The sequence below is a fragment of the Lycorma delicatula genome, chromosome 4 (assembly GCF_047948215.1).
Source record: "Lycorma delicatula isolate Av1 chromosome 4, ASM4794821v1, whole genome shotgun sequence".
Taxonomy (NCBI): Eukaryota; Metazoa; Arthropoda; class Insecta; order Hemiptera; family Fulgoridae; genus Lycorma; species Lycorma delicatula.
The window spans coordinates 35,218,269-35,246,042 of NC_134458.1; the positions used below are offsets into that span (position 1 = coordinate 35,218,269).

The window sequence follows — 27,774 nt, forward strand, 5'->3', positions numbered from 1 at the left end:
AAGTAGTGGGGATTGTTGTCGTTGACTGTACTGGTTGATGGTTCGTTCGAACATCTGCAGACGGATAAGTCGTAGTGCATATTTGAAGTGAATGGTAGTGTCTAATTTGAATATTAAGGTAGATATTTGGGTCTTGGACCCAGGAAATAATAATGTCTTCTCCTAGTGCTGGAAAACGACGTATGGACACAGATGTTATAAAACTGTATCCTTTGTTGGTCAGCTGAATAAGATAGTGACGTGAGGACAAAGAAGGGAACGATCAGCTGTTCTTTGTTTTGACAAGTGCTGGTTCGCGTACTATTGTTTTGTACAATTTGGCCATTATAATTTACTTTCTCCCTTAATCTATTATTATATATGCATTTTTGTATTAGCTCATTATATATTAAACGTAATCATAAATAATTCTTTGTGATAAGATGGAATTTTCAATAAATCGTGTAGCCTTGATCCCTACTGATGGGAGGTTCACTGATACATACATATATATATATATTTTAACAAAGCAGCATTATTTTAACTTCAAAATTACGCATTAAAAGTTGACTTTTAATGACTTCATTTTGAACTTGTATGTATGAATATGTTAATGAAGATTACTGTGATTCTCTGTTTATGATAAATGTATTGCAGTTTTTGGTAGATTAAACTTTGATCTTTATATTGTAGACATTTTAATTTAAAAAATATATTTTATTGTTATTCCTTGATGTTCACTATAACTTTTATTGCTTTGGTTGAACAATCATTACCTCCTTGATTTATTTAATTAAATACTATTTATTTATAAGAATTAGTATTGAAATGTTAAATTTTAGTGCTGTAATCAGTCTCCAAAATTATTTTGAGATATTTGTTTACCTTAAAAATTGTATTTTGAGCTTTAATATCTTTACTCCTGAATTTTCTGTTTTATGCTTAATCTATTTTTTAAAAATAATATTTTCACCATTTTACAGTTTGCAAAATATTTGTTTGAGCATATATCAAGAAAAAGGGTAAAAATACACTTAAATTATGACAGAGTATAGATGGATATTACTTATAAGTGGTAGCTTTAATTATGCAGTTTAATTTTTAACAACCTGGTTTAATTTAGTGTGTTGAGGAAGTTGCAGTGAGTTCATTGTGCTGATTAATATACATTACAATGATCAATTTCTAAGCTTTACTCTGTAAGGTTCTGAATTTTTGTCTATCAGTTATGGAGAATAAATATTGTAAAATGGTGATTATAATCCTTTGTAATATTACCATCTTAATAACAAATTCTTTAGATTTTAGTATATATTGCTTTCTTTTATTCTAATATTAAATTAACATAATATTTTCTGTCACATTTAGGTGTGTTTGATTTATTTTTATTGGTTTCCTATTAAAATATGTTTCTGTTGATATTCTACATTCTTTTATTTAGTTCAGCTAAATGAGCATTAGTAAAATGCCATGTATTTTTTACTACCTTTTTTTTTGTTATTACGGTCTTTAAAATTTAATTTAGTTTGAAAAGCAGAGCATAAACATTTTATTTCTTTTAATATCTGTCTAATGGATGTATGCTTTCTGGTCCTCTGCTGTTATAATTATTTTTTATATCTATTTTAATTTTCCAGAACAGTTTGTAATACTGTGGCATGTTAATTTTAGGACTAGTTTTAGTACTGCTAGCTTGGTCTTACAGGGACGGATGATGGTCTTATAGATGGATTATGTTTTACAGAAATCTTATTCTTGTGATTCATTTTTAAAAAATTAAATGAACTACTTTATGATAAAAATCCCTGTAGCTGAACTAAAATAAAATCTTGTTACTTCCGAATGTGAATGGCAATGTTTTTGCGGTTGTTTAATATCTTCAATGCATGGATTCAGATGTCACTGAAAACTGTATGACACAAATCTTGGCATGGTAGTGTGGAGGGATAAAAGAGAAAGGTGTAATGTAAAAAACTGAGGAGTTTAAACTTCCTCCTGTGTAGGAAAATTAGTTGTAATACAAATATCTATATCTTTTTAAAAAGAGAACAAAATTCTGAAGCAGAATTCTCTTTAAATAATAATGTCAAAGTTTTAAGGGTTTCTGAATATGTGATTATGTCTGTATGTTTGGTATGTTGGTATGGGGTGTTGAGTAAAGTTGGATTGAGCATTACATTGGGTATTAGTTAAATATTCTTGTTTTAGCAAGTGTAAAAACTCCTGTCAATTCAGCCATTTTAATTGCTGCACTAATCAGTTAAATGTGGATTTATATACTGTATAAGATTATAATTTTTATAGTTTCTGACTTTTTTACTTCTTTTACACCATTCTATTACTTCAGTTGAGAAAACTAGTCCCTGCTTCAAAGATAGTAGTTGATGGTGTGGTGACATTACTTATCCTTTAAATTAAATAATTATATTTTTACCTCTTGAGCATTGAATTTCTTATATTAATTTCAGATTTCTTAAAATTTGTAGTATTATTAAAATTCGGATTAAATACTGGATTTAAATTTCTGATATTCAAACAAACATTTTTTATTAGTTTTTAAGTGATAACTATATTTCTTTAAGTGTTAAAATTTATTTGAAATATAAGATGATATTTTTTATGTGAATTGTCACAATTGCTTATCACAGCAAGCAAATAAAGGAATGTTCTTTAACCATCCGTGTAAGCAAACACTCACCCATTCACCTTGAAAGAATGAAAGATAATATTAAAATGTTTAGTCAGGAAAAAATCCTTATTTATGATGTGCTAATGTGATTGCTAGGTGATAATCAACCTGGAAGAAAATCATCTCTTACTGGTTTTGTTGCAATTCTATTATTAATAACATTTAGAAATAGAACTAGTATTTTATTTATTCAAGGCTGTGATTAAATTATGGACAGTTATTGATCTTGTTTATAAAGTTAATTAGTGGCTGTTACATATTATCAGCGTATTACTTATTCGTAGATGCAGTGATTATAATTCATGTTAAAAATTTAATAAGACTAAACAGATATAACATTTTTCTTTGAATATTTTATTAATTTCAGTTATCTAATTTAATTAATCATAGTAATTCATCAATTTTAACATTTTTGTAGGAGATTTGTTGTTCCAAATGATCAAAAATATTTTCTATAATAGTTTTTGTATAATTTGCCCTTTTAATTTTTTTCTATGAAATTTTTGCTAAATGAATTCTGAGAGAGTAAAAGAAAACTTTCTACTCCATTTTGCTAAGGGTATGCAGCATTGAGTTTTTACACACCCTTGAAGTAAGAATGTGTTTTGATAACAAAAAGGAAAGAAGTTTGAATATTTTATTAAATGTTTGTGTTCATAAACCCAAAATTTTTGTTAATGAAGGTATCTTGATGTTGTTACTGGGTTGGCAAGTAGACTCAAACTTCATTGTTGAATTTTCACTGGTCCCCAGAAGCATAACTCTGAAAAGATGATCTGATTATTGGAATTTTTTAGTTTTTTTTTTTTTTTTAATTAAAGGAGGCTATAAGAATGATGGTTACTGAAGATGCAAGGATGCTCAAACTTTGTGATATTATTTATAGCTTTACTGAGTAATACAAGCAAAATGCTTTTTTTTAGAATGGTTGAAACGGTGTGATTTACTGTAAATTATTTTTGTAGATTGAGAGGGACAGGGGTTAGAGGGCTGAGTTGGCAAAAGGGCTTGGAATGTTTTTATTTCATTAAGTGTATACTACCAAAATGGTTATTAAGGTTTATCTAAAGGTACAGTATATTTTGAAAAAGAATAGTACAAATATCACTATATTTATTTTTATAAAATGAAGGAAGGCCAGAAAGGGGGTCATGGTGCCTGGGGCTGTAATTAGTCTTAAACCAGCACCACTGCTTTTTAGTTTCTTCTAGAATTTGTACACTTTTTTTTCTAAGAATGCTTAAAATATTGTAATAATCCAGTTTTTGTCAATAGAGGGTTAGAAGACTGAAAGAGCAAGGTAGCTTGAATCTATTTAACATGATTTCTTATTTCTCTGTGAAAATATTTTTTGTTTAAAAGAACATTTTGGTTTTGCATTATTTGAGCTTTTGCCAATATTAAGGGAGATTTGGGAGTTTGCACCCATATCAGATTTGGTGACGACTCTTTCCTGGATTCTGAAAAATGAACAATCAGATTCCAGAGTTGTATGGATTTCTGTTCTGTGATCTGTGACCAATGGTTTCCTTATGATCATAATTTAATTTTATTTAAGCATTATAAATCTTATTGTCCTGGGTTGCAAAAAGAGGCAAAATTTTTTTTTGGGGAGGGGGGAGGAAGTGACATAATGTAATTAATGTGTAATGTTTGTTGCTTGAGAAGTACTAATCTTTTAAAAAATTAAGGAAATTTTCAAATCTGTTTTGTAGTTCCTGATGTTATTTTGAATAAATAGGATAGATGAGAATCTTGAGAATGAGATTTGATCTTAATCTTAAGACCTGAGAGACCAGTACAGTTGACTGTTAAACTGTTGTTTCCTTTTAAAATCTTGTATTGTTAAATTCTAATGTGATAAATAAGTGAAAATGACTTGTCAAATTGCTTTTAAGTCTGTTATTGATTTTATGTTTTATTTTTTATATTAGTGTTGTTACTTGTCACAATTTTAAAATGCATGTGTTGTTTAATGTGTGATGTATAATTATAACTTGTGATGTGTTCTATTTGAATTCTCTAATAAATAAATAATGAGCATATAAACAGTCTTTAGGTAGAACTCCTTTGCATCTTTGATACCAGTGATATTTTTATATCCTGCTTCTTTGAAACAGTAGTGTTCTAATATTCTGTTTTTCCTTTGGTTCTGTGTGTAACTTTATCATGTGGAATATTGCATTATAAACTGCTTCGACTCAGCAGGGGAGAAATATGTAGTATAAACTAGTATTAACATGGTTAAAATATTCTGTACCCAAGGAAAAAAAATTATATTATCATTTCATTGGGACTGTTGCTGGGTTGATCCGCATTGTTGAAAACACAGTATTACAATACAATTTTAATTGTTGTAGGCTGCAAAATTGAACCATGGCATATGATTTTGTACAGTAATTTTTCTTTTGTATTTTTTCATTCCTTTGGTTTATTTGTTGAAAGTTTTAGCTATGTTTTTAACTATTTAATGTATGGTCTATCAACCTAGTTCTTCATTTTAAAAAATTATAAATTATAATATAAATTTCTCTTCTCATGTACTTGTATTCATTAAAAATTTTATTGACCCACCTAGTCTTCACCTAATCTTTCTATTTTTCCTAAGTCCATATTTCACTATCATAAAGCACTAATTATTCCAGACAGATATTTTCAAGAATTCTTTTCTAATTCTTAGATCTATATTAGATTGATAATATCATTTGTTTTTGAATGGAGGCTTTCCTTGATTATATCAGTCTGCATTATTTCAGGCTTTCTTTGTAATTTTACTATTTAAATAACAAATCCTCCCATTTCTGGTATATTGTGTTCCTTTATCTTAACATTAAATTCCTCATTACCTTCCTTTCTATAATATTTCATTTCCTTTGTTTTATTCCTATTTACTTTCAGATTGAATTTCTCTGCAAGCAGTAAATCCATGCTATTCAGTACAACTTCATACTTATTTTGTGTTTCTACAAAATAATAACGTAATCAACAGCAGACCTCAGATAATTTATCCTTTCTCTTCAGATAGTTAATGCAATCTCTAATTTATCCTTCAGTGCCTGTATTGGTTGTTCTATATGTAAGTAGGAAAGCAACAGGATCTGACTACATCCTGCTCTTGCTTCTTTCTGCTCTTATCATTCTTTCATCTTCTACTGTTGCCACTGTTACCTGATTCTGTTTGTCTGTAAGATAGTCTGCTTATGATATAAGTTGTTTGTCTGATAGTTTTCACATTTATCTGCTCCCAATTTCTTTAGTTTGGTAACAGTTACCCCCTTTTAAGAATTTTAGGGATTTCTCCATTCTATAAATTTTGCTTATTAATCCATGAAGCTTATTTAGTCTTACAAAATAGTGTTATTGTATAGAGTGGTTTATTGTTGTATAAAAGATTATTATTAAGAGTACAATTATAAGGAATAATATTCATGTAAATGCCCGTAACATTTCAGAAATGCAATATATTCAAAATTTGTCATTTAAATTATTACCAGGCTGATTTTTTTTAAGGTCAAATATATACTGTGTAAATGGGAAGAATTTCATTCTTCCCATTTTAATATTTGCAGATAATAGAGGTTTTATAAAAATTTTATAGTTAAAGTGTTTGTTAATTTGATGTATCATTTTAGAAATATAATTTTCTTAACAGTTGTAAAAGTATTGAGAGCAAACATGAAGTTACAATTCTTGGTGGATTAAATGAATTCTGTGTTAAATTCTATGGACCTCGAGGAAGTGAGTATAACTATTAATTAATAACTTATTTATAGCTTTTGACCACCTTTGGTGTTTAGACTTACATGTTAAGAGTTAATTTTTTTTATTTTAATCAAGTTCCCTGAACTTGAAATGTGTATGAATTAGTTTTCTGTTTTTTTTTTCTATTTTTATTATTTAAAAAAAAATTAATTAATTCTAAGTTGTGTCAGTTCTATGATCAATGGCTTCATGATTACAGCATGCAGTGAAATTATGGCCAACATTGTTTAACATTTTGATCTATTAAATGTGGTTTTGGACATTGATATCTATTGTTACTATACATCCTTTGATTTTCAGGATGTTATCTCCTGAGATGTTCATGGCATTGTAGAATCATTAGGTTATAAGGATTTTAGTGTATCATCTTATCCAGGATGAAGTTAGCTACTTCTCCACCATTCTATGTATTGCTCAAGTTCTGCAGTCTTTAAGTGAATATTAAAAATATTTTTGTGGAATGATATTTTGTTAACACATAGAGCTTATGTTTAAAAATACTTCAAAACCGGTTGTGCATCTTACAGTATACGAAATAAATTTACATTATTGATTTATAAAATATATGCTGATGGATCTTGGTTTTTTATAGTTAAGTTTGAATTGAAAGTAATAAAATATATGGAAGAAAACTATATTTATTGTATCTTCCTCAGATGGATTATGGCACTTAAATATTTTGATTTCATTTATCTTCTATTAAAATGAAATGTGAAATAGCTTCGCATTTTCTGAAATGGTAATATTTTTCTTCTGTGAGCCAGAATTATTTTTGTTAGCTGCTATTGTTGTAAAAAGATACATTTTGAATGTATAATTTATTGGTGACAAAATAATAAAGTGTACTTTAATACTGGCCATTACAGTGGGTAGAAAAAATTACCTCCACCTCATTTTAAGCCATTATTAAAAGAAAATGCCTGAAATGAGCTTATAAAATTAGTGTACATATTATACCCAATATGCACTATAAGCTTGTAAATTTGGAATGTAGATAAACACTTTGAAGGCGCAAAGTTGTGAGTAAGGTATAACACTGTTACTAGAATGTGACCTAAGGCGCTGCATTCAGTTTTATATGGTATAATTTCATGTTTTATTGTTTTTATGCAAAGAAGTTTATTTATTCTGGTTGGTTATTTCTTAGTTGTTCCATTTTTAAACTGCTTGAAATCTAATTCTTTTGTAACTATTTATTTATATGGAGGTATACCAATGCATACGTTCTATTTCCCCTTCCATTTTCATACTCTTTATTCTTTTTTCCAAGGACTAGTATAATCTGAGGTGGGTTGGTGTATTCAATTCCTTGCACCATTCTGGCATATTCTGGTAGCTGGCGGGGCAGTCATTTCTTTATTGGTGATTGGAGGGATAGTGACACCATATGCATAAGGACTTACGTTACATAAAAAGTTGTATTAGTGAGCAAGGCATGTACTAGGCAGCGACAGGCCTCTTGTTTCGTGTTCAATCAATCAGCCAATTCCTTTATTCTGGTAGTTTTTTACTGCCTGACAACTAATTAATGCATGTTTTCTTCACAGATTTTCATTAAAAATAAAAATACATTAAAAAGTTGTGTAAAAATATTCAGATTTTTTGGCCAAAGTTTGATTATCTGTGATTAAAAGCTTTTTTTGTATTCTCTGTATTTTTTTATGATTACTTTTTTCTAGAATAATATTTTTAAATAATAACTGTATTGTTCTAAAAAAACATTTTGGTATAAAGTTTAATGTAAATGTTTCATGACTTTTAGTGTTTGGAGTTATATAAACATTTTTACATTGATGGAAAAGTACTGAGATTGTTCACAAATAATCTATGTTGTATCATTGAATGTCAATTTTTTCACTATGATTAACTTGTAAAAAATATTCAAAAATATAACACTTGACTTAATATTATACATAAAAAATATTGGTATGATTGGTTGAAAATATATTATTGTGTATTATCATAAATGTGGTGGTCATATTATCATGGAAAGTGCCAACTCAGGATATTTTAATTGTATACATAGAAAAAAATGGCAAAAACATAATTAAAGAAATAATTTTATTATGAAAAATATTTATTGCAATAAAATTAAATTGTGCAAAATTAAGTTTTTTTTTTAAACAATAAAAATGTAAAATATAAATTTACAATATTACATAACATATATTCGTGGTACTAATTTAAATAAAAAATGTATCTATAGCTTTATTCTCATTATTGAATTAGCAGAATTATTAATGATATTACCTAATTTCAATTCACTCACTAATTTATATTCTATTAACTAACGGCTTAAATCTGAAGTACGATCATGATCACTTGCAGATCAAATAATTTTTGATTATTCTTAATTTGTTAAAACTTCTTTCGCCATGGATATTGTTATGGCATCATCAGAAATATGCATATAGTTTGTACAATACTTGAATATGGTTCTTCTTAATCCTGTTCACTCAGTATATTCAAAATATACATATGATAAATAGTGCTCAGATCTTTATTTTCCAATAAATTTTTTATTTGGTATTTAAAATATTTCAGTTCATTTGTGAACTTATTTTTATCTATTTCTGGGTATGCTGCCAACAATAGATTTCCTTTTTCTTCCATTTATGATGAAACTAATTTCATTTCCTGGTTAAAACATATTTCTTCTGTTGTCATAGTCCTGCCAATGAATATTTTTGATTAGTAACTCCTTTTGATCAGTTTTTCTTAATTCCAGTTGCAATTCCTTCTCCAGTTTTCTTTGTCATGTTTATAAAATCTGTGAATCTTTTTTCCACTATATATTTCCCCATTGGAATACTTAACGTATCGTATGACTTCTGTTAGTTGATCTTTGTGTGAAATATGTGGGGTACTATCTAAAATTATACTATAATATTTTCGTTGCTAAATTTCTTTTATTATTCCGCTGCATACCTTTGAAGCTAAAAGATTTATAAGTTCATTTTGAATTTTTGGTGATAGATAGTTATTACAATGTTTAGTATTGGAATCCAGTGCATTTTTCAAGGTGATTTCAAATTCACTCACAAATTTTATGAGATTTAAAAATATTCCACAATTATCTTCATTAATATTATCACTGGTCCCACATAATGCCAAATTGTTTTTTGTACAAAATAAAATTCATTCCAAATTAATGGTAAAACATGACTCCTTTTATGTCTAAGCTTTGAACAAAACCTTTAATAAATGTATTGTTTATATTGTATTTTTCGTCACAAGAAAGGTTTGCTTTATGTTCTGAGCATCCGTCAGATTTTTGCAACAGTAGAAAATGTCCTGTTGCCAATGTCTTGGTACGGTCCTGATCATGATCAATGGGGATTCTGTGTCAAGTAATTTTCTTGTCAGCCTAACAAGCATTTCTTGTCAGGTTTACGTAGTATTACAGGGTTAATTTATTAGTTTCGTTTTAACTTTTTATACTTAAATTATCTTTATTCTCTTATTATCTGGCAGTTTAAATTTGTATTATCTTGAGAAGAGTTGTTTCAAGGTATTCTAGCTTTCATTGTGTTTATTATGTTAGTTTTCTAAAAATGTACTTATGTGTATTATGTAAGTATAATATTTGCCTAGGGTATATATAATATATACCCTGAGGCAGTTTTGTATCTCACTATTGCTCTGTGGACAGTACTCTATGGTCCTATAGACCAAGGTTGTGTGGTAGTAAGATATTATTTTTCCCCATCTAAAGCATACAGTACAGATTAATTGATTGCTACTTAATATATTTATCTATCTCAAAATATTTAACTGCTTCAGAATTAATATGATTTTTAACATATTTTATCGATATTATTGTTGTACAGTGATATTGTTTCCAATCTGTTGCTTATGTTTGAAACCTAGTTTTTCTTGGTGATCTAGAGATTCAATGTACACTTGCCACACTATCAAGGGATGCATCTGCAGAGCCTGCTGACTTATCACAGTTTTGTAAGGTATCTGGAGACTAGGAATATGAGTATTATACAAATTAATAGTCAAATTCTTTTATTTGGCTAGGTTCATAACAAAATCACAGTTTATGTCATGTAAGAAAATTGTATAATGTTACGTGGTTTTGTATGTATTTTATAATGCTCAAAAGAAGTCAAATAAAAAAAATGTAACAGGTGTTTCATTACTTAAAGGAAACAGTTTGTTCTGTTGTGTTATTTAAAATTTGTTCTACCTTTTCTATATAATAATTTGGTTTATTATTGTTCTTTTTAAAAAAATTATATAAATTAGTTGTATTTCTAATAAACATGTTAGAAAATTAAATTCATATTTATTATTATTATTATTATCTATTTATTACAATAATATCTTTAAATCTATTTGTGTTAATTGTTATTATGATTATATTATTATTCTGAAGTAGTATTTGTCAAATATTACTTATTTTTATATTTGCGTATTGAATACGTATTCTGGCAAAATGCCTTATTCTATATTTGGCATTGATCTTTGATTAGCATATTTTGTAGCACAATATTTCAGAAACAATTTATTATTTTAGTAACAATTATTATTTTTATCATTAGTATGATTAATTTGTCCTATGTATTATCTTTTGAAATTTGTACTAATTCTTTTTTTCTCCCTATCAGGTTGAGTGTGGATAATATTTGTTACATACATATCCACATAGATACAAAGTGTACACTAACCAACTTTTGTCATTGTATAATTAATTACGTGTTTAGTTGTTTGAATCATTATGATAAAATACAGTTGCTTTTTTTTAAACAAATAATTTTATAAACGGATTTTTTTTTCAAATATCATTAGTTTGGTATACTGTTATTAAATTTTAATGAAATAAAAAGTACAATATTATATTGAAGTTGTTATTTATTATATTATCACATATGATAATCTGATTACACTTATTTTTTTATAGATTATTTTTAAATTGATGTGTGTGTGTGTGTGTGTGTATGTGTTTGTCTTTATCAAACTTACACTATTTTCAGTTTTAGTGTTGATCTGATCTATTAGTATTTTCTTATGTACCATGTTTACTTGTATGTAATGTCCATTTGATTTTTGAGATCCCACAGATTTTAACATAACACTGTTAGCAACTGTAGAATAGTCCATAATTAAACGTTTTTAAACTGTAAATGGCAATAATGGGGTAGACAAATAAATTAAAACTTACTTTATAATAGTTGGTACATTTTTGAGGGGCACTGTTGGGATATGATGATGAATTAAAGATGAAAATTACAGTATTTAACTTTCTCACTGAATCAGTAATGTGCTGACTACACTGAAGTTTATCCTTAACAGTAAGTATTAACTATTCATTATTAACCAAAGTATTATTTAAATGTTAATTAGTAAAAAGATTATTGATTGTATGTTGTTAATAAAAGATACATACAACGGTTTTTAGTTTTTGTTATAAATTCTTTCATGAAATGTGTTGTAATTACTGAATACTACATTAATTTGAAGTAATGCTTATTGTTTTGTTTCAGCCCCATATGAGGGAGGAATTTGGAAAGTAAGAGTTCATCTACCTGAACATTATCCTTTCAAATCTCCCTCTATAGGATTTATGAATAAAGTTTACCATCCTAATATTGATGAAGTTTCTGGAACCGTCTGCTTGGATGTCATAAATCAAGCGTGGACTGCTCTTTATGGTAATAACTATGTAAATAACATTTAATTAATATTATTATCTTTTTTAAGCACAAGTAAAAATTTTAACTTGTAAGTTGTCATTATTCATGAGTTAAATTTAGTAATCAAGGGATCACCAAATATATAATGCTTTTGAAAATGTCAGTTTAAAAAAATGTCTAACCATCCTTCAGTGTTGTGTAGTCTCTCTCTCGCTCTCTTTCTTTCTCTGTGCATGTATAATGGTTAAACAGTTACTTTAGACTGATTTTAGTATTTTTCTTTTGATAGGTGTTTTTAGTATAAAGTACATTTCATTAACATGAAGTCACTTAAACAACTAGATGTTTTTTCAGTAATTTTTATATAAATGGCCAAAAGATACTTAAAAATATATGAAAAATTTAATATTCTAATATATTTTTTATTAGAATGAGCTTATTAAAATATAAAAACCATAGAAAACTTTTTTGAAATTTAATTTTAAAATTTAAATTAATGTAGAGGCTAAATGTATATAGGTAAATTGTTTTTTATTACAATAAATGTATAATAACTTTATCAGAATTATACAAACCATTTCAAAAAGTTTGATTTAGAAGTTTTGAGAAATAATGGTTTTACTTTTAATCAAAATATTCATTTTGGGTATAATGGAAGTATGTAGGTTTTGTGGCTAATTTTTGCTGATTTATTTTTTAGAGGATCATGATGTAAATGTTTCATTGCTTAATTCTTTAATTTAATATTGTTAATAATATTGTAGTAACTTAGTTTGCAGGTTACCAACATAATTTTTTTGTATCTTGAGGAGTTTTTTTAACTAAGTATTTATTATGATTATTTTGTCTAACTATTATTTAACTATTTTTTAACTATTATTTTTGTAATTTAAATACAATTTGAAGATAAAAAGAAATAATGCATTAAGATAAGACCACATCTTAGTTAAGGTCGATAAGTTAAATTAAGGTCAGTTCTATAATGAATTTTGTTTAAAATATGGGTTCTGCAAATCATTTTTTAACAATAAATAGTAAAAACAAGTTTTTCTGTATTATTTTAATATAGTTGTAATCAGTTGCTTAATATTGTTTTACATAAAAAAGTTTTCAAAAAAGAAATTTCATTGGCTCAAAATTTCAATATTGAAGTATTTTGTTATATTAAGAGATTTTCATTTGTTATCCTTCATCTTATATCATATGCTGAACGAGGGATTGCTCAACTAATTATAATTGTTTGACTCTCAAATTGGCAACTATATGTTTTTCCAAATTGTCAAGGGTGCTTTGTCACCTGATAGTAAAAAATTATATTCTTATTTTAAGTCCACCATACGATGTATTAAAATAACTGCAAAATTTAGAAGGTAATTTTAATATGGTGTTAACAAAATACAATTATAAAATTGCTTTTTTTTTAAGTAGCAGTCCTTTGAATATTATAATGATATTATATTATTAATATTGATTAATAATATTATACAGTAATACTAATGTTATTATTAATATTATGTATTATGTTTGATCATTTATATAAAAATTCTATATATATATACATGAATCATTACTGATGCTGTTTAATTTATAAAAATTACTCTATGTGAAAAAACATACATTTTTGTTTAAAATAGAAACTATTTCTAAATTCAGTTTAAAAATTAGTTCTGAAAAAACCCTCGATATAAAAAATACTTGTTGGGAAAATTGTGATAATCATATTTTAAGTAAAAAGTGTACCTAATATGTAAAAAAAGTACATTTGTTAAATTTATGAACAGTTAGTTTGATTTTTTTGAAAAAATATCAGAAATTATATTACTAAAATGTAATGTAGAAAATCTGGTTTTAACATTTGCCAATCTCATAGAGCATCATTGTTACTAATTCATTCATTGATGATTGTCAGTTTGAGGGTTAAACAGGATAAAGACAATTTCAAGAAAAGAGCATGTTTTTCAGGGTAAGCCGGGGTAAGTTTTTTTAATGTCTCAAATGACTGTTAGATTGTTTGAGTTGCTCTGTAGTTACGACGAATTAGTGGTTCAAATCAACTGATTTTCTTAGCACTAGAACCAGCAATCCCTAATAGTATCAATTTCATGTATTTTTCATCAACTTTGAATTTGTTTTAGTATAAAAACAAACTGTGTCACATCAGTTTAGCATTTTTGTCTAAATCAGAATAAATTTTCCAGAAGATTTCTTTAGACCTAAAAGGATTTGTTAATTTATATAAAAAAATAAGAAAACTATTTTGTAATAAATATATAATCATGTATTATTGGTCATGTCTTATCACAAATGTGATAAGACATGACCAGCCAGGGTATTACAATAACTTGTATATTTTGAAAAATATTTTTAAAAACTTAGTTGTAAAAAAATAAATTCTCTTCTTTGGTCTTATTACTTAATAAAAGTTATATGTGATAGCCTTACCTATTGTAAATAACAAAGTTTTCAATAGAGTCAGGTAGTATTGTGATGCATATAGTGGATGCTACTTATGTATATAAATATTTGTTATTTTCTAAACAAAATAAGTATATACTTGTCATACTTGCATATTATTTTAAACAAACAGCATGTAGTTAAAATTGCTGTATTTATATGGAGCCACATAACAACAATCTGTTTACAAGTGACTGCAAAGCGAATGTTCTGTGTGATTGTTCCTTTCTTGAGAGAAAGGATTAAAGTCTTTATAATTAATTCTTGTATTTCTTTTAATGAATTTAACAGCTTTAACGATATACACCTAGGTGATCTTTAGAACAGAAATGTTCTATGACTTGCCATATGCATCCTTCCCAGAGTTCTTCTGTTACAGATGTACTAATAATTGTACTGTTAAATTGGATATTTGTGTAGGAGATTCATTTTTCTCAATTTAGTATTTATTTTGTATCATTTAGGAGCTCTATTTATATTTTGATAAGATGAGTTTTTCCAAAGTTTGATGTCATAACTGGGTTGAATAAAGAATGATATAGTATATGGCTTTTAGAAACTATTTGCTTTCATACTAATTATTCAAAAAATATTTTTTATGCTATTCTACTCTTTCTGTATTTCAGATTTGTCAAATATTTTTGAGTCGTTTTTGCCTCAGTTACTGACATATCCTAACCCAATCGATCCCCTTAATGGTGATGCAGCTGCTATGTACTTACACAAACCTGATGAGTATAAAAAGAAAGTGCACGGTAAGCTTTCTACAGTTTTAAGAGTATGGATGAAGTGCTTAGTAGTAGTTTAAAGTCCTTACAATTTTTGTATGGCAGTATACATATAAAAGTTACAAGGCATATTCATAAAGTAAGGGCTGTTTGGTGATTAAAAAAAATTAACTTGTGAGAAAAGGTTTTTATTTATAGTTTTAGTTTACTACATATCTACTTCACTTAACCACATAATCGCCATTCAGTTCTAAGCACTTTTTTAATGCTGCACCAGTTTATTTAACCCCTCTGCATAGAAGTTGCCTGGGAATTGAACCAGTTGACAATGGCAGTTTTGAGTTTTTTGTTGTTTTCAAACCATTGTCCACCAAGCCACTTTTTTAAATGTAAGAAGAGGAAGTAGTCACTAGGTGCAAGGTCAGGACTATATGGACGGTGGTCAAAAAGTTCCCAACAAAAATCTTCAATGTTCTTCTTGGTTAAGGCAGCGGTGTGAGGATGCGCATTGTCGTGAAGGAGGATTACGCTGGACGACAGTTTCCTGTGTCGTTGATTTTGTCTCAGTTTGGTGAGTGTTTTGCAGTACATGTCAGCTGTAATTGTTGATCCATGTTCCATGACACTCAACTAAAAAATTGACGCCCTTTTCATCCCAAAAAATGGTAGCCAACATTTTTCGACTGGAGTATGAAGATTGCTTAAACCTTTTTTGGTTTTGGGGAACTTGAATGGTGCCACTGCATTGACTGTTGTTTCAGTTCTGTGTTGGTGTAGGATATCCATGTCTTATCACCGGTAACAATGTGGAAAACAAATCATCTCCATCTTGTCAATAGTGGTCCAAAAACACCTATCTACTACACATTCTTTGCTCTTTGTGTTTGTGTTGAGCATTTTCAGTATCCACCTTGCACATAATTTGTGACATCTGAGTTTTTCTGTGACAATCATGTAGATAGAGATGTATCCAACATGTGGAAATAAATCAGCCAAAGCACTAATCATCAATTACCGATCACATCGCAGTTTTTGGTTCACTTGTTCAACAATTTTGTTGGTCTTAATAGTGGGCCTGCCACTCTGTTCTTCGTCATGATAGTCTTGATACCATTGTCGTCTTTAAAGTCTTGATACCATTGTATAGCCTTTCCTTCACTCATTACTGTAGATCCATACACTAGCCACAACTCCTGATTCACAGCTGAAGATCCTTTTGCACACAAAAATCGAATTACAGCATGCACTTCACAACTGGTGGGAGAAACGATTGTCGTGGACATTGTGATCTGCATTCACCGGCAGGCAAACAACTACTACGTCAAAACAACTACTGCAGTGGCTTCATAAATAGCTGATAGATAGCCCTGAATGTGTGAAACTGTGTTCAGGCCTGCTAATATTTAAATATAAACTTATGGCCCTTAATTTACGAATATGCCTCATTTTTTTTTTTTTAAGTAAAATAAAAGATACTGCATGAATTGTCTGTAAACATACTATTTAAAGTAGTGAAAATTACAAACTCTTCTGTCATTGGATATTCTGAAGCAAGTCCCTAAAATATGACAATTATCCATGAGAAATTTTTTTTTTCTGCTTTTCATTTTTTCAGTCAGTGTCAATCTAATTATGCCCAAATTGGGTGTTTTTATTGTACAATCGTACATTACCATTTTGTTTTGAGTTACATACAACTATGGAGAAGAATTTCTAATTAAGTTATTAAATTGGGCAAGTTGTGAAGTACGGCTAAGGAGCACTTAATCAAGTTCAACTACCTCTTAAATATGCTTAATGTGTGTTACAGTTATAGTCCTCTTACAAGATTGGCTTTCTTATCTATTATCACCCTGAACTATGGGTCTCATTGAAATTTTAATATATGTTAAATCTTGTGTACTTTTTTTGCAAATTTTTATTTATTTTTATAATTATTAGATATTAAATGCTGAAAATATGCAGTTACTGGTAAAAAGAGAAACTGCGCATTGAAGTATCTTAAAGATCTGCCATGGAAAGTGACAGATTGTACTCAGTGTAGTGGTATATTTTTAAATACAGGGTGTCTGGGCTAATGGTTCCAAAAGCAAAAACTTATATTAAGAGAAACAGGTAATATAATTTAATAGTTTTTTTTATGATAAATACAGCAACTCTCCAAGTTTTAATATAGGTTAGTCAAGTTCAATTGTTAACCTTTGCCTTGGAGGAGTACAGGAGTTAAACTACCTTGCCAGGAGTTTAGGAGCATCTGCAGCATTATTAGACCAACAGCTTCAACAATTCTCTGTGTTAAATGTTCCAAATTTCAAACTTTTCTTTGGTACACACAACTTTTATTAAATTCCTAAGCAAAAATGTCCAAAAGAGTGATATCTGGAGATCTAGGGGCCATGCAGTTGGACGTCCTCATACGATCCAACATCCAGGGAAAATGTTTTCAAGAACATGGTAACATCTCAATGAAAGTGTGGTAGAGCACCATCTTGTTGGAAACAGAAGCTTGCAGGAATATGAGGAACAGCAAAGTTCTCAAGCATGTTGAGGTATGTGTGTCCTGTCACAGTGGGCTTCATAAAAAAATACGGACCAATGACGCCATTTTTGTACAGTTAACTAGACATTGAGTTTTGGTGTGTCCTTTTTATTTTCGATTACTGTTTGGGTTTTTCAGTACCCCAACTTTGACAATTGTGTCTGTTAACTTTTCCACATGTATGAAAGGTTACCTCATCAGTAAATAACAACGTATCAAAATAATTAGGATTATTTTTGACATGGCGGCATTACCTCTGCAGCAAACTGATATTATAGGCTGTGATCATTTGGTTTAATGTGATGAAGTAATTACAACTGTATGCTTGCAAATGGAGCCACTTTATGAACAATGTTGTGAACAGTGGAATGAGGAATTTGCAGTTCATAACTAACTCACCTAATTGACTTTCCAGGACTGGCAGTGAATGCATCACACAGCCTCCACGGTCTCGCTCACTAACTGAAACTTTTGATGTTTCCAGTTTGTGAAACCAAGCTCCCAGTCTCTGTTAAAGTTGTATCCTACTGACGAATAGACTTGGATGTAAGAGGATTGACATTCCATTCAGTTTGTGCATCCCATTGAACATGTGTAACTGACTGAAACTCTACCCAAAGCACGCATTGACCCTTCTGTTGTGGGGTCTTCAACATTTTGACTGACTACAATGGCATTGTGAATCAGCTTGTCTGCGCATGCATATTCCTCTGACCTTGAGAGTATACAGAACAAATCTTGGAGATATTTCCTTTGATTGAACCATGTGTTTAAGTGATTATGATGATGACTGGTTTTCTAAATATAGGTTATTATTTTTGGATACCTTAAGCCTGGACACCCTGTGTATTATGTATGTTTCTACATTATACAGTGATCTCTATATTGTAATCAATATAGTATTGGTATTCAATGTAAAGGTTAAGCAGTTTTAATTTTATCTTTACACATTTTGTATTCTGCAGCACCTTTAATAGACTTAAATTATATTAATTGTTTGTGTATTTTATCTATTGTTGTATTTACTTAATTTAGGCTATCTTGTTTACCCTTTGGGTTGGTCTAGTGGTGAACGCATCTTTACAAATTAGCTGATTTCAAAGTCGAGGGTTCCAGCATTCAAATCCCAGTAAAGGCAGCTAATTTTGTACGGATTTGAATACTATATCTTGGATACCAGTGTTCTTTAGTGGTTGGATTTCAATTAACCACACATCTCAGGAATTGTCAACCTGAGACTGCTCAAGACTACACTTCATTTACATTCATACATATCACCCCCATTCATCCTCTGAAGTAATACCTTATGGTGGTTCCGAAGGCTAAACAGAAAAAGAAAGAAAAGGCTAATCTTGTTTATTCTATTGTTTTCTAAGGAACCCTATTCTTCTTATCTCTTTTTCATTATCATTATTATTTAGAAAGAATTTACTTAGTATCCTGGTTTTTTAATTAGGCAGTAAGTAAAAAACTTACAATTACTTTACAAATATTTTGAATTTTACTTTGAAATTTCAAGATACAGAAAATTTAAGTCCGTATGTAAGCTAGTTTCTGGAAAAAAATCAGTTCATTGTTGTTTAGATGTTTGCAATTAATATTACTTATAACTGAACTTTCATAATTAAGGATATTCTATAATTTTAACTGTGAAATTAATTGTTTTTGAAGCTCGGGATGTTACAAAAATTAACTCAATTTGGAACAAAAATTAAATTAGTTTTATTTCTTCAATATTACTCTTGAATGAATGCTGCAGAAAATTACTCGTTGTTTCTTCATTATGTTTCATGAGAAATTGTCATTAAAATTTCAAAAATTTTCATCAGTAAATAACTGCTTAATAATATTATCTTATTGCTTTTTTCATATTACAAAAAAGAAACACAACATTAAACATAATACTGAACACAGCTGGGAACCAATTTTGTTAATAAAAATCTAGGCTATTTTCATATCAGTCGAATGTGGGAAATTCTTCAATTAAACCACTTAGTTTGGTATACATAGAATAAAAGTTTGGAATATCTTCTAACAAAATCTGACAAATACTACCATTTAGATGGTTAAAGAAGAATTAAACTGATATGAAATATAGTCATTACAGTAACCATTTATAGTCATTATAGCTAACCATTTGCTCTTGCAGATATCAAAATAATTAATTAATGGGTCACATGAAACAGTGATTCCCAAAACTAGGATTAAAGATCTATAACTTTTATTGATTTATGTATTGTTTCTTTCTGAATAAAACTTATTTTCTGATTCATGAGTGTTTATTTTATTATTTTTTAGTAATGAAAAATTAAAAATTTAATTAGAATCAGTTATGCTCTTTCTCAGATTATTATTTTGGTTTTTAGCTTTTTTCATAGAGTAGATATAATCTCATGAATATGTATATATCATGTAAAAATTTATATTATGTATCTCATTTCTCATTTTGTTTATTATAGGTTTGTTAACATAGTCCTTTAAGTGAATTAAGAAAATGGCATTTATCCAAAAGTTTCAATAAAAAAAAAACATATTTGTTGTTTTTGTCCGTGGGAGACCTTATTGGTAGAGGGGATCCACTTTTCTTCAATTCTATCAGTAATAATTATTGATAGAAGGCAGTAAACTGGCTTCTAGTCTGAATTCCTGATTTTGGGACAATGGATAATAGTTTTATTTTGTGATCGTAATTATCGTTGTTTTTGTCCGTGGGAGACCTTATTGGTAGAGGGGATCCACTTTTCTTCAATTCTATCAGTAATAATTATTGATAGAAGGCAGTAAACTGGCTTCTAGTCTGAATTCCTGATTTTGGGACAATGGATAATAGTTTTATTTTGTGATCGTAATTATTTTATATTCTTATCTAATTATTAATTAGGGGAAACTTGATTATCTAGTTTTCATAATCTGTATTATATTTTGTCTTTCTTGAATAATGGACTGTATCTCAGCAGAAATATGGAACATTCTATATTAGCCTAAAACTGGTTGTCAGAATTCTGCTTGAATGAGCCATTTCATGTGCCTTATTCTCAATTAATCAGTTATTACTAAAAATGCAGCACTAAAATTATCCACGGATAAATCTTATTCTGGATATTGCACTTTTCTTTCTCAGAATACATGCTCTTCATAAGAATTGCATTTAAAATTTTTTGTTTCCTCCTGAAGGTTTATGGAATGCTTATTCCAGAAACCTGTTGTAGCTTTCTTCTTGTTGCTAGAATAGAACTAGCTATTGTAAAACTATTCTAGCTTTCTTCTATATACTTCATTAATGTTAGTTTTAAATTTCGTAGTATATGATGAAAGGTATTCCTTTACATTTTTTCAGATACTGCTGTTTATGTAAATAGACATTAACACAAAAACGTTAAGGCTGATTACAGAATAATGATTAAATAGATTTTTCATGATTATTTGCACTTGGTTTTTATGAAAACCTTTTTTAAAAAATGTGTAGAACCTACCTGGTTAATTGAAGTATAGTTTTACACTTTATCTTTGTTTTTATTATACCTTTATTATTTATTTAAAACACAGAAATGAATGCATTTGCAAAAACTTTTGTCTATAATATTGTAGGATAAATGCTTTGAGCAAGGACCGTAATATTATGGACATAAAAGGCATTCATATAATTATGTTACATTTATTGGTCAAATTTTTTAATTTAAATTTTATTAATTAATAGAAAGAGAAAGGAAATTTATTTTTAATTTTAGTGTTATGTTCAGAAATTTTAAAAGATTTGTTTTATTTACAGTTTAATTCAGTAGCTTTCATGTAATAATAAAACAAAAAGTTGATGACATGAATTGACCCTTCGTGTGTTTTGCTATAGTAGAAGTGCGGCTGGGAATTGTATACAATTCACAGAATTTTGCTGTTCTTGATACATTTTGATGTGCTCTGCCATTTTTAGTCATTATTTGTTCTAAGATGACTGATGTTAATTATCAGATTGGAATATAAAATAGCTTCTGTGTAATTTAATTTCATGGTCAAGTTACAGTTAGTTGTTTTGTGAATTCCTTACTGATTCATATTTCAGTTTATCAGTTATAGTTCAATATTTATTTGTAACTGATAATGTTAGTTGGCTTAATTATAAACTGGTTGACAGTTACTAAAAGATATTGGACCATCTGTTGATAGAAAACACTATTGATTGCTGCTAGTAGGAGAAAAGCTTTCCTTTTATCTGACTAGAAGGAACCTGTATGGTAAAAAAACTTTTGTTCTTGTGTTTAATTAAGAGTACTTGTTACTTAATATAGTTAAGTAGCAAAATTTTGAGATCAAGGGTTACTGACTATTTCCCTTGTGTTTGGAAAGATTTATTCTGACATTTTATATTAACTATTTAAATTATTTCTCAGATTTTTTACTGTCATTGTTTTGTGAAAAACTGAACTTATTAATGGAAAATTAGATTTATATTTCTGGAGATTCATCTCCTTTTCTCATTTTTCTCTTCTTGCTAGTATCTAACCGATAAAAAATCATGGTGCGTTGGTTTGTTTGCTGTATGTGGTCACATTTTTATTTTGAATGAAGCACATAAACAATTTATACTTCTCAAATGATTCATTCATTTGAATGATTTATACTTTTTGATACTAACGATTTATCTAAAACTGTATTTGTGTTTGGGGGATAAAAAGGAAAACATTGGGGTTAGAGCTGTGTTAAAAAATCACAACTCAAGAAATAGCTAAAAATGTTCAGGATTTTGAAGCTTTTCGTTGTAAAGCTTTTTCGTTGTTAGTATACTAAATTCATGAACATTATTTAATTGCAGTTGGTAAAAGCATTTAATAAAATCATGTGTAATGAAACAAATCCATGAACATTATTCAGTTACAATTGGCAAAAACATTTAACAAATCATGCGTAATGAAACATAAACCATGTAACATTTTCACAGTGGGCCTACAGCCTGCCTTTTTTCCTAGTAATGACATGAGAATATGATACCTTATGGATATTTACCTTACAGTTCTAGAAAGAGTTTAGGTCATGAATGGTCAGATTTTCAATTTATGTACGTATAAAATTGAGTTTTTCACTTACTCCTTTGTTCTTCCCCATTCAATACTGTTGCAAAGATCTCAGAATATTTTATGTATCTGTGTGTGTATCTATATATATATATATACACACACACACACACACACACACACACATGCCCATATATACATACATACATACACCCACGAAAATATAGTAGATACAGGTATGTAAAATATTCCTAGATTTTTTTACCATAACACTTTGTTTACACGGATTTACATTTGTATCTGCATGCATGTGTGCATGCATACACAATTTTATGTGTGTTTGTGTGTGTATGTATACATGCATGTGTGCATGTGCACACATGCACGCACACACACACACACACACACAGATAGAGAGAGAGTGAGATGCACATCTGTGTAAACATTACATGTGTTATGGTAAAAGGTGAATAAACTTGAAGGGTGGGTATTGTTTGGTATGACTTAATTGTTAAAGGATTTCATTCTGAAGTAATTTTTTTTATGATACTTCTGTCCTGTAATTATAGCTAATTGTTTTGACATTAAAAAAGGTACAAAGGTTTCCTTTGGTCCTTTGATAGTTTAATGGACAGTTAGGACTTTATTTAAGATGTGATACGTCTTATTTAAGATGTTTGGAGAAGTAGTTGGCTTAGATACTGGGTACTAGACAGAATTTTGCCTAATAATATTGTAGTCTTTTTAATAACACAGTAGTGTTTATGTAAGAGAATTATACTTGTTTTACAAATACTTTAAGAATTATGCTTACTGTAAGAATTATAGGTTATGAATAAAAGAATTAGTGTATGCAGTATAGAAAAGCTTCTTTTTTTGGGTGGTTGTATTATTATTAAATTTTATTGTTAAAATTTAATGATTAAGTAGAGTTGTGTAGTGTACTTGACAGCAAAGGTGTTAACTAGTGTAATGCATTTTCCTCAATCCTTTCTATTCTGTGTCTTTTAGCAGCATACCTCTTACATCCCACATCTAAGTTATCCGTTTCATTCATCCTAATCTTTTTCATCCTTTACTGTTTTTATTACCAACAATTTCTTCCAGAACCAAATAGTTAATTTAGTTAAATCAAAACGAGTTTCTTAGTTAATATCCCATAAAGTCTGTCCTCCTTTTTACAAAATCCTATTGCCTTCTTCATTCTCTAACTCTTCTTAAAATTTCTTCTTTTAATAATCTATTAGCCTATCCAATTTTTTAAATTCTTCTGTAATACCATACCAGAATAGCCTCTCTTTTAACTATCCACATTTTTCTGTCGTAACATGCTTCATTCCATACTTCTCCATACATCTATTCTTATTATAACTAACCGATTTCTTCTAAAAATTATAAGTAGCCTATATTTTAATTCTATTTTCTTAAAATCTTAAACATTCTACTTAATTTTACATTACCAAATCTTATTAAAGATAAGATAAGATATATAATAAATAGATATCTTGAACACAAGATATGCTGATTCTTCCAGAATACTGTATGAATCAGTTTAGGTATTGCAACACTGGGCTGTATATTATATGTTTTATAAAACCTATGAGTGAATCTGTGTGTAGTGTCTATTATAAGCTTACTAGTGCCTGGTTCTGACCTCATTCTGTCTTTAGTTATCAATGTACATTTTTAGATCAGAATTAGAATGTTAAGAGAAACTGTGGTTATAAAGCTTGGTAAAGGGAATTCCTACTCTATTTATATCTGAGAGGTTCTCTTATCTTTTAGATTGACATGTGTTTTGTTTTTTTTAAAAATAATATTGTGAATTGAAATTTATATAATATTTATTTTTTTATTTTAAGAATATGTAAGAAAGTATGCGACTGAGGAAGCACTTAGAGAACAGGAACAGCAAGGTGTGTCTTCTGACAGTGAATCATCTATGTCAGATTTCAGTGAAGATGAAGCGCAAGATATGGAGTTATAACAACAGACATCAGATGACAATGATGCTGATGATGGACTCCAATACTGTACTGTACATATTATGTCCCACCTCTTAACTATATTTTCACACTTTTCTATTTCATGCATTGTGTGAAAGAACACTGTTGAGGTATCTACATGCGTTATGATTTATGACAGTTGGTCTATTAATTCGTTGGTTCAGTCATTTTTATTTCTCTTCATAGTTGTTTTCTGATGTTAATTGTTGGTTTTTTTCTAGTATTATTTCATATTTGTTTAATGTTGTTTTTATTTTGTTAGATTTTTAAAAAATTGTTTATCAATAATCATTTTTATTTTCTACAAATATCTTTGTAGATTAATCTATCATTAAGTTGTATCGATTGTATTTCAGTTATTAGTTTTAACTTGTTTCTTATTCTTTTACAAATTGTTTAAGAATGGCTCAAATAATATAGTTATAATTAATTATAACAATGAATTGTTGATTATTTTATGTCATTAGTTAAGTTAATAATTGTTGAAGTAATGATTTTTTCCTGTTGGTTATAGGATGATTGTATTAGCGGTACAGTTACATTAGTGTAGAGCAAGGAGGCAAATTCTGGCTTGCAGGCCATATAGAACAGTTTTGTGATATTTGTTAAATCATACCAGATTATTAAATAAAATTTAATTTTTCTGGTATGAATTTTAATGGAAAAAATTGAAGTAAACTATAATATGTCTGTATAGTATAATTCAGGTCTGATTGTTTTTTCTTTTTGTGCCTCCACTAAGTATGAAGTAATTCTTCATACAAGCCTTCTTAAGTGTGTGTATAACATGCAATTTAGTAAAGAATTATGGCCTGTGGCGAAGGAAACCTTATTACCCTTTGATGAGTTGAAAGTGACCCGAAATGGTTTCCTTCTTCTTTTAGTACTGGAGTATGTACTATATATATATAAATGTGTGTGTGTGTGTGTATGTATGTATGTATTTATGTATGTGTAAACAGTAAAGCTCAGTTAAACTACCATCGTCCCCTAGGGTTGCTGAAGCATTTTAAGGCAAAATTATAAGTAAAAATTGATTTAATACTTTCCTTGACCTTTTCTAGGTTCATGGAGTGCCCTTAATACTGTCTGGTTGAACTGTGATGTGCAGTTTCTTGATAAGACTTAAGTTTTATGCCCATTCAGGAATCTGGTAATGATCTTGATCTAAAAATTTTGTGCTGCATTCTTTCACATTTTATGAATAAAATGATAATTTAATTAAATTAAATTATAATTCAATTTATCTTAATAAATTAAATTATGATTGCTAACGTTGCACACTAAAATTTTAAAAAAAAACCTAAAATTGTGAAATACCAGTATTTCACAATTTAAGAAAATGACAAATAAAGTAACACAAGATGATGAATAATTAGTTGTTTAACTTCAAATATATAAATCAAGCTTGTACTTCAGAGTTTATAAATTTTTTTCTTTCTTTTCTGAAATTCCCAACTATTTGATTGTGTGTCAGAGTGTGATATTTTCAGTTATATCTGTATCCTGTTGTCAAACAAGATAGGATACAGATTTGTTCTATTATTGAAAAGATTCATTTTCATTGAGTAGCAACACAATTATTTCAGTAGAATTTATTAAAATAAAATCATTTATTTAATTTGATAGTGTTTTCACAAATTATTATTTATCTTTAGTAGTTGTTTTTATTAATTATTTAATGTAATAATTTTTCTCACTAAGATTTAAAGTATAATCTGAATCTCTAAATAAAATATATTATTCAAATTGATAAATGGTTATGCATTATAGATCATGTCATTAGTTAAATTGTAATCCAGCAATCAAGAAATGTAGCATTTAAGAGTACACTAACAGTTTGATTAAACAACATAAAGGCTTGAAGGAAAGACCGATTAAATCTGAATTGATTATGCTATTCTAACTTTGCCTGATGGCTGTTAGGCAATTTTTTTGCAACCCATGTTGCTCGGTGTCAGTGTTTACTGGCTTTGCTTAATATGTTTATACATAAACAAAATGCACCAAATTCATGTTAATGTAATGTAATTATAAGTATAGTTAACAAATAGAAAGTAAAATTATTTTTGCTTATAAAAAATTAGAAAAACAAAGTTGTTTTTCTTAAACAAAAAAATGTATAAAAAAACAAAAAAAAAACAGTATTTTTGTTGCTTAATATTTTACTGCAAAGTTTTTTGTCATTAATTTGTAATTTAGTGCGCAGTGAGAAATTAGTTTTAGTTTTAAGAATTGCATAATATTAATAATGTACATCAAATATTAATAATTTATTTATAATCTTGAACATTAATTAAAATTACTTATATTAAAAAAATTTGTTTTAAAAATATATTTGGATAAAACTATTTATTTTTGAAATTTGCTTGTTATTAACTATTGTTTTAAAAGTGTATATGTTTTTTTAGTAAAATTTGTTTTAAATTTCTTTTATTTTAATTTTTTAAAATTAAAAATTACTTATTATTTTTTCTTAATGGAGTAGAACCCTGTTTGTACAAATCTAGGTTAACTGGTTACTTAGGCTATTGTGAATTTAATTTTTATCCTTAATTTATTGTAATGTTTTACTATTAAAAAAAAAAATGTTTGTGATATATTTCCAATTGAGCTGAAACATTTTCTAATAAAAAATGTAGATTTTGTTTGTTTGTTTGTGAGTAGCAGTTATACTTTGATGATAACATAATATGGTCTGGTCACTGTAAGCCTTTTTTTAATACATAGCTTCTTAATTTTTGTTTAAAACCTGTATAATAAAAATACATTTGTTCAAACTAATACATAATTAATTCTTATATATATATATATGCATTATAAATACATGTACATATATGTATGCTTGTATTATATCTTTTACTGTATTTGGTGTAAGAACTATCCAACTTGTTTGGTTTCAGTTGTGAGATGTATTACAGGGTGTTTTATCATGCTAAATTTTAAAAGTACAAAATAACTCGGCATGA

General features: G+C 28.2%; 1 protein-coding gene across 4 annotated transcripts; it reads left to right on the forward strand.

Annotated features, from left to right (window-relative positions):
* UbcE2H (ubiquitin conjugating enzyme E2H) lies at positions 1 to 27,774 on the forward strand. 4 transcript variants are annotated; one of them, XM_075362702.1, is made up of 5 exons: positions 1 to 205; positions 6,330 to 6,406; positions 11,923 to 12,090; positions 15,153 to 15,281; positions 24,662 to 27,774. In XM_075362702.1, the coding sequence occupies exons 1-5, from the start codon at positions 153 to 155 to the stop codon at positions 24,784 to 24,786; spliced, it is 552 nt and encodes a 183-aa protein (XP_075218817.1). In that variant the 5' UTR covers positions 1 to 152; the 3' UTR covers positions 24,787 to 27,774. The 4 variants fall into 4 exon arrangements, with proteins under 4 accessions (XP_075218817.1, XP_075218818.1, XP_075218815.1 ...); XM_075362703.1 differs by lacking the exon at positions 1 to 205 and adding an exon at positions 611 to 642 and having other exon boundaries at positions 6,321 to 6,406; XM_075362700.1 differs by lacking the exon at positions 1 to 205 and adding an exon at positions 793 to 1,001 and having other exon boundaries at positions 6,321 to 6,406.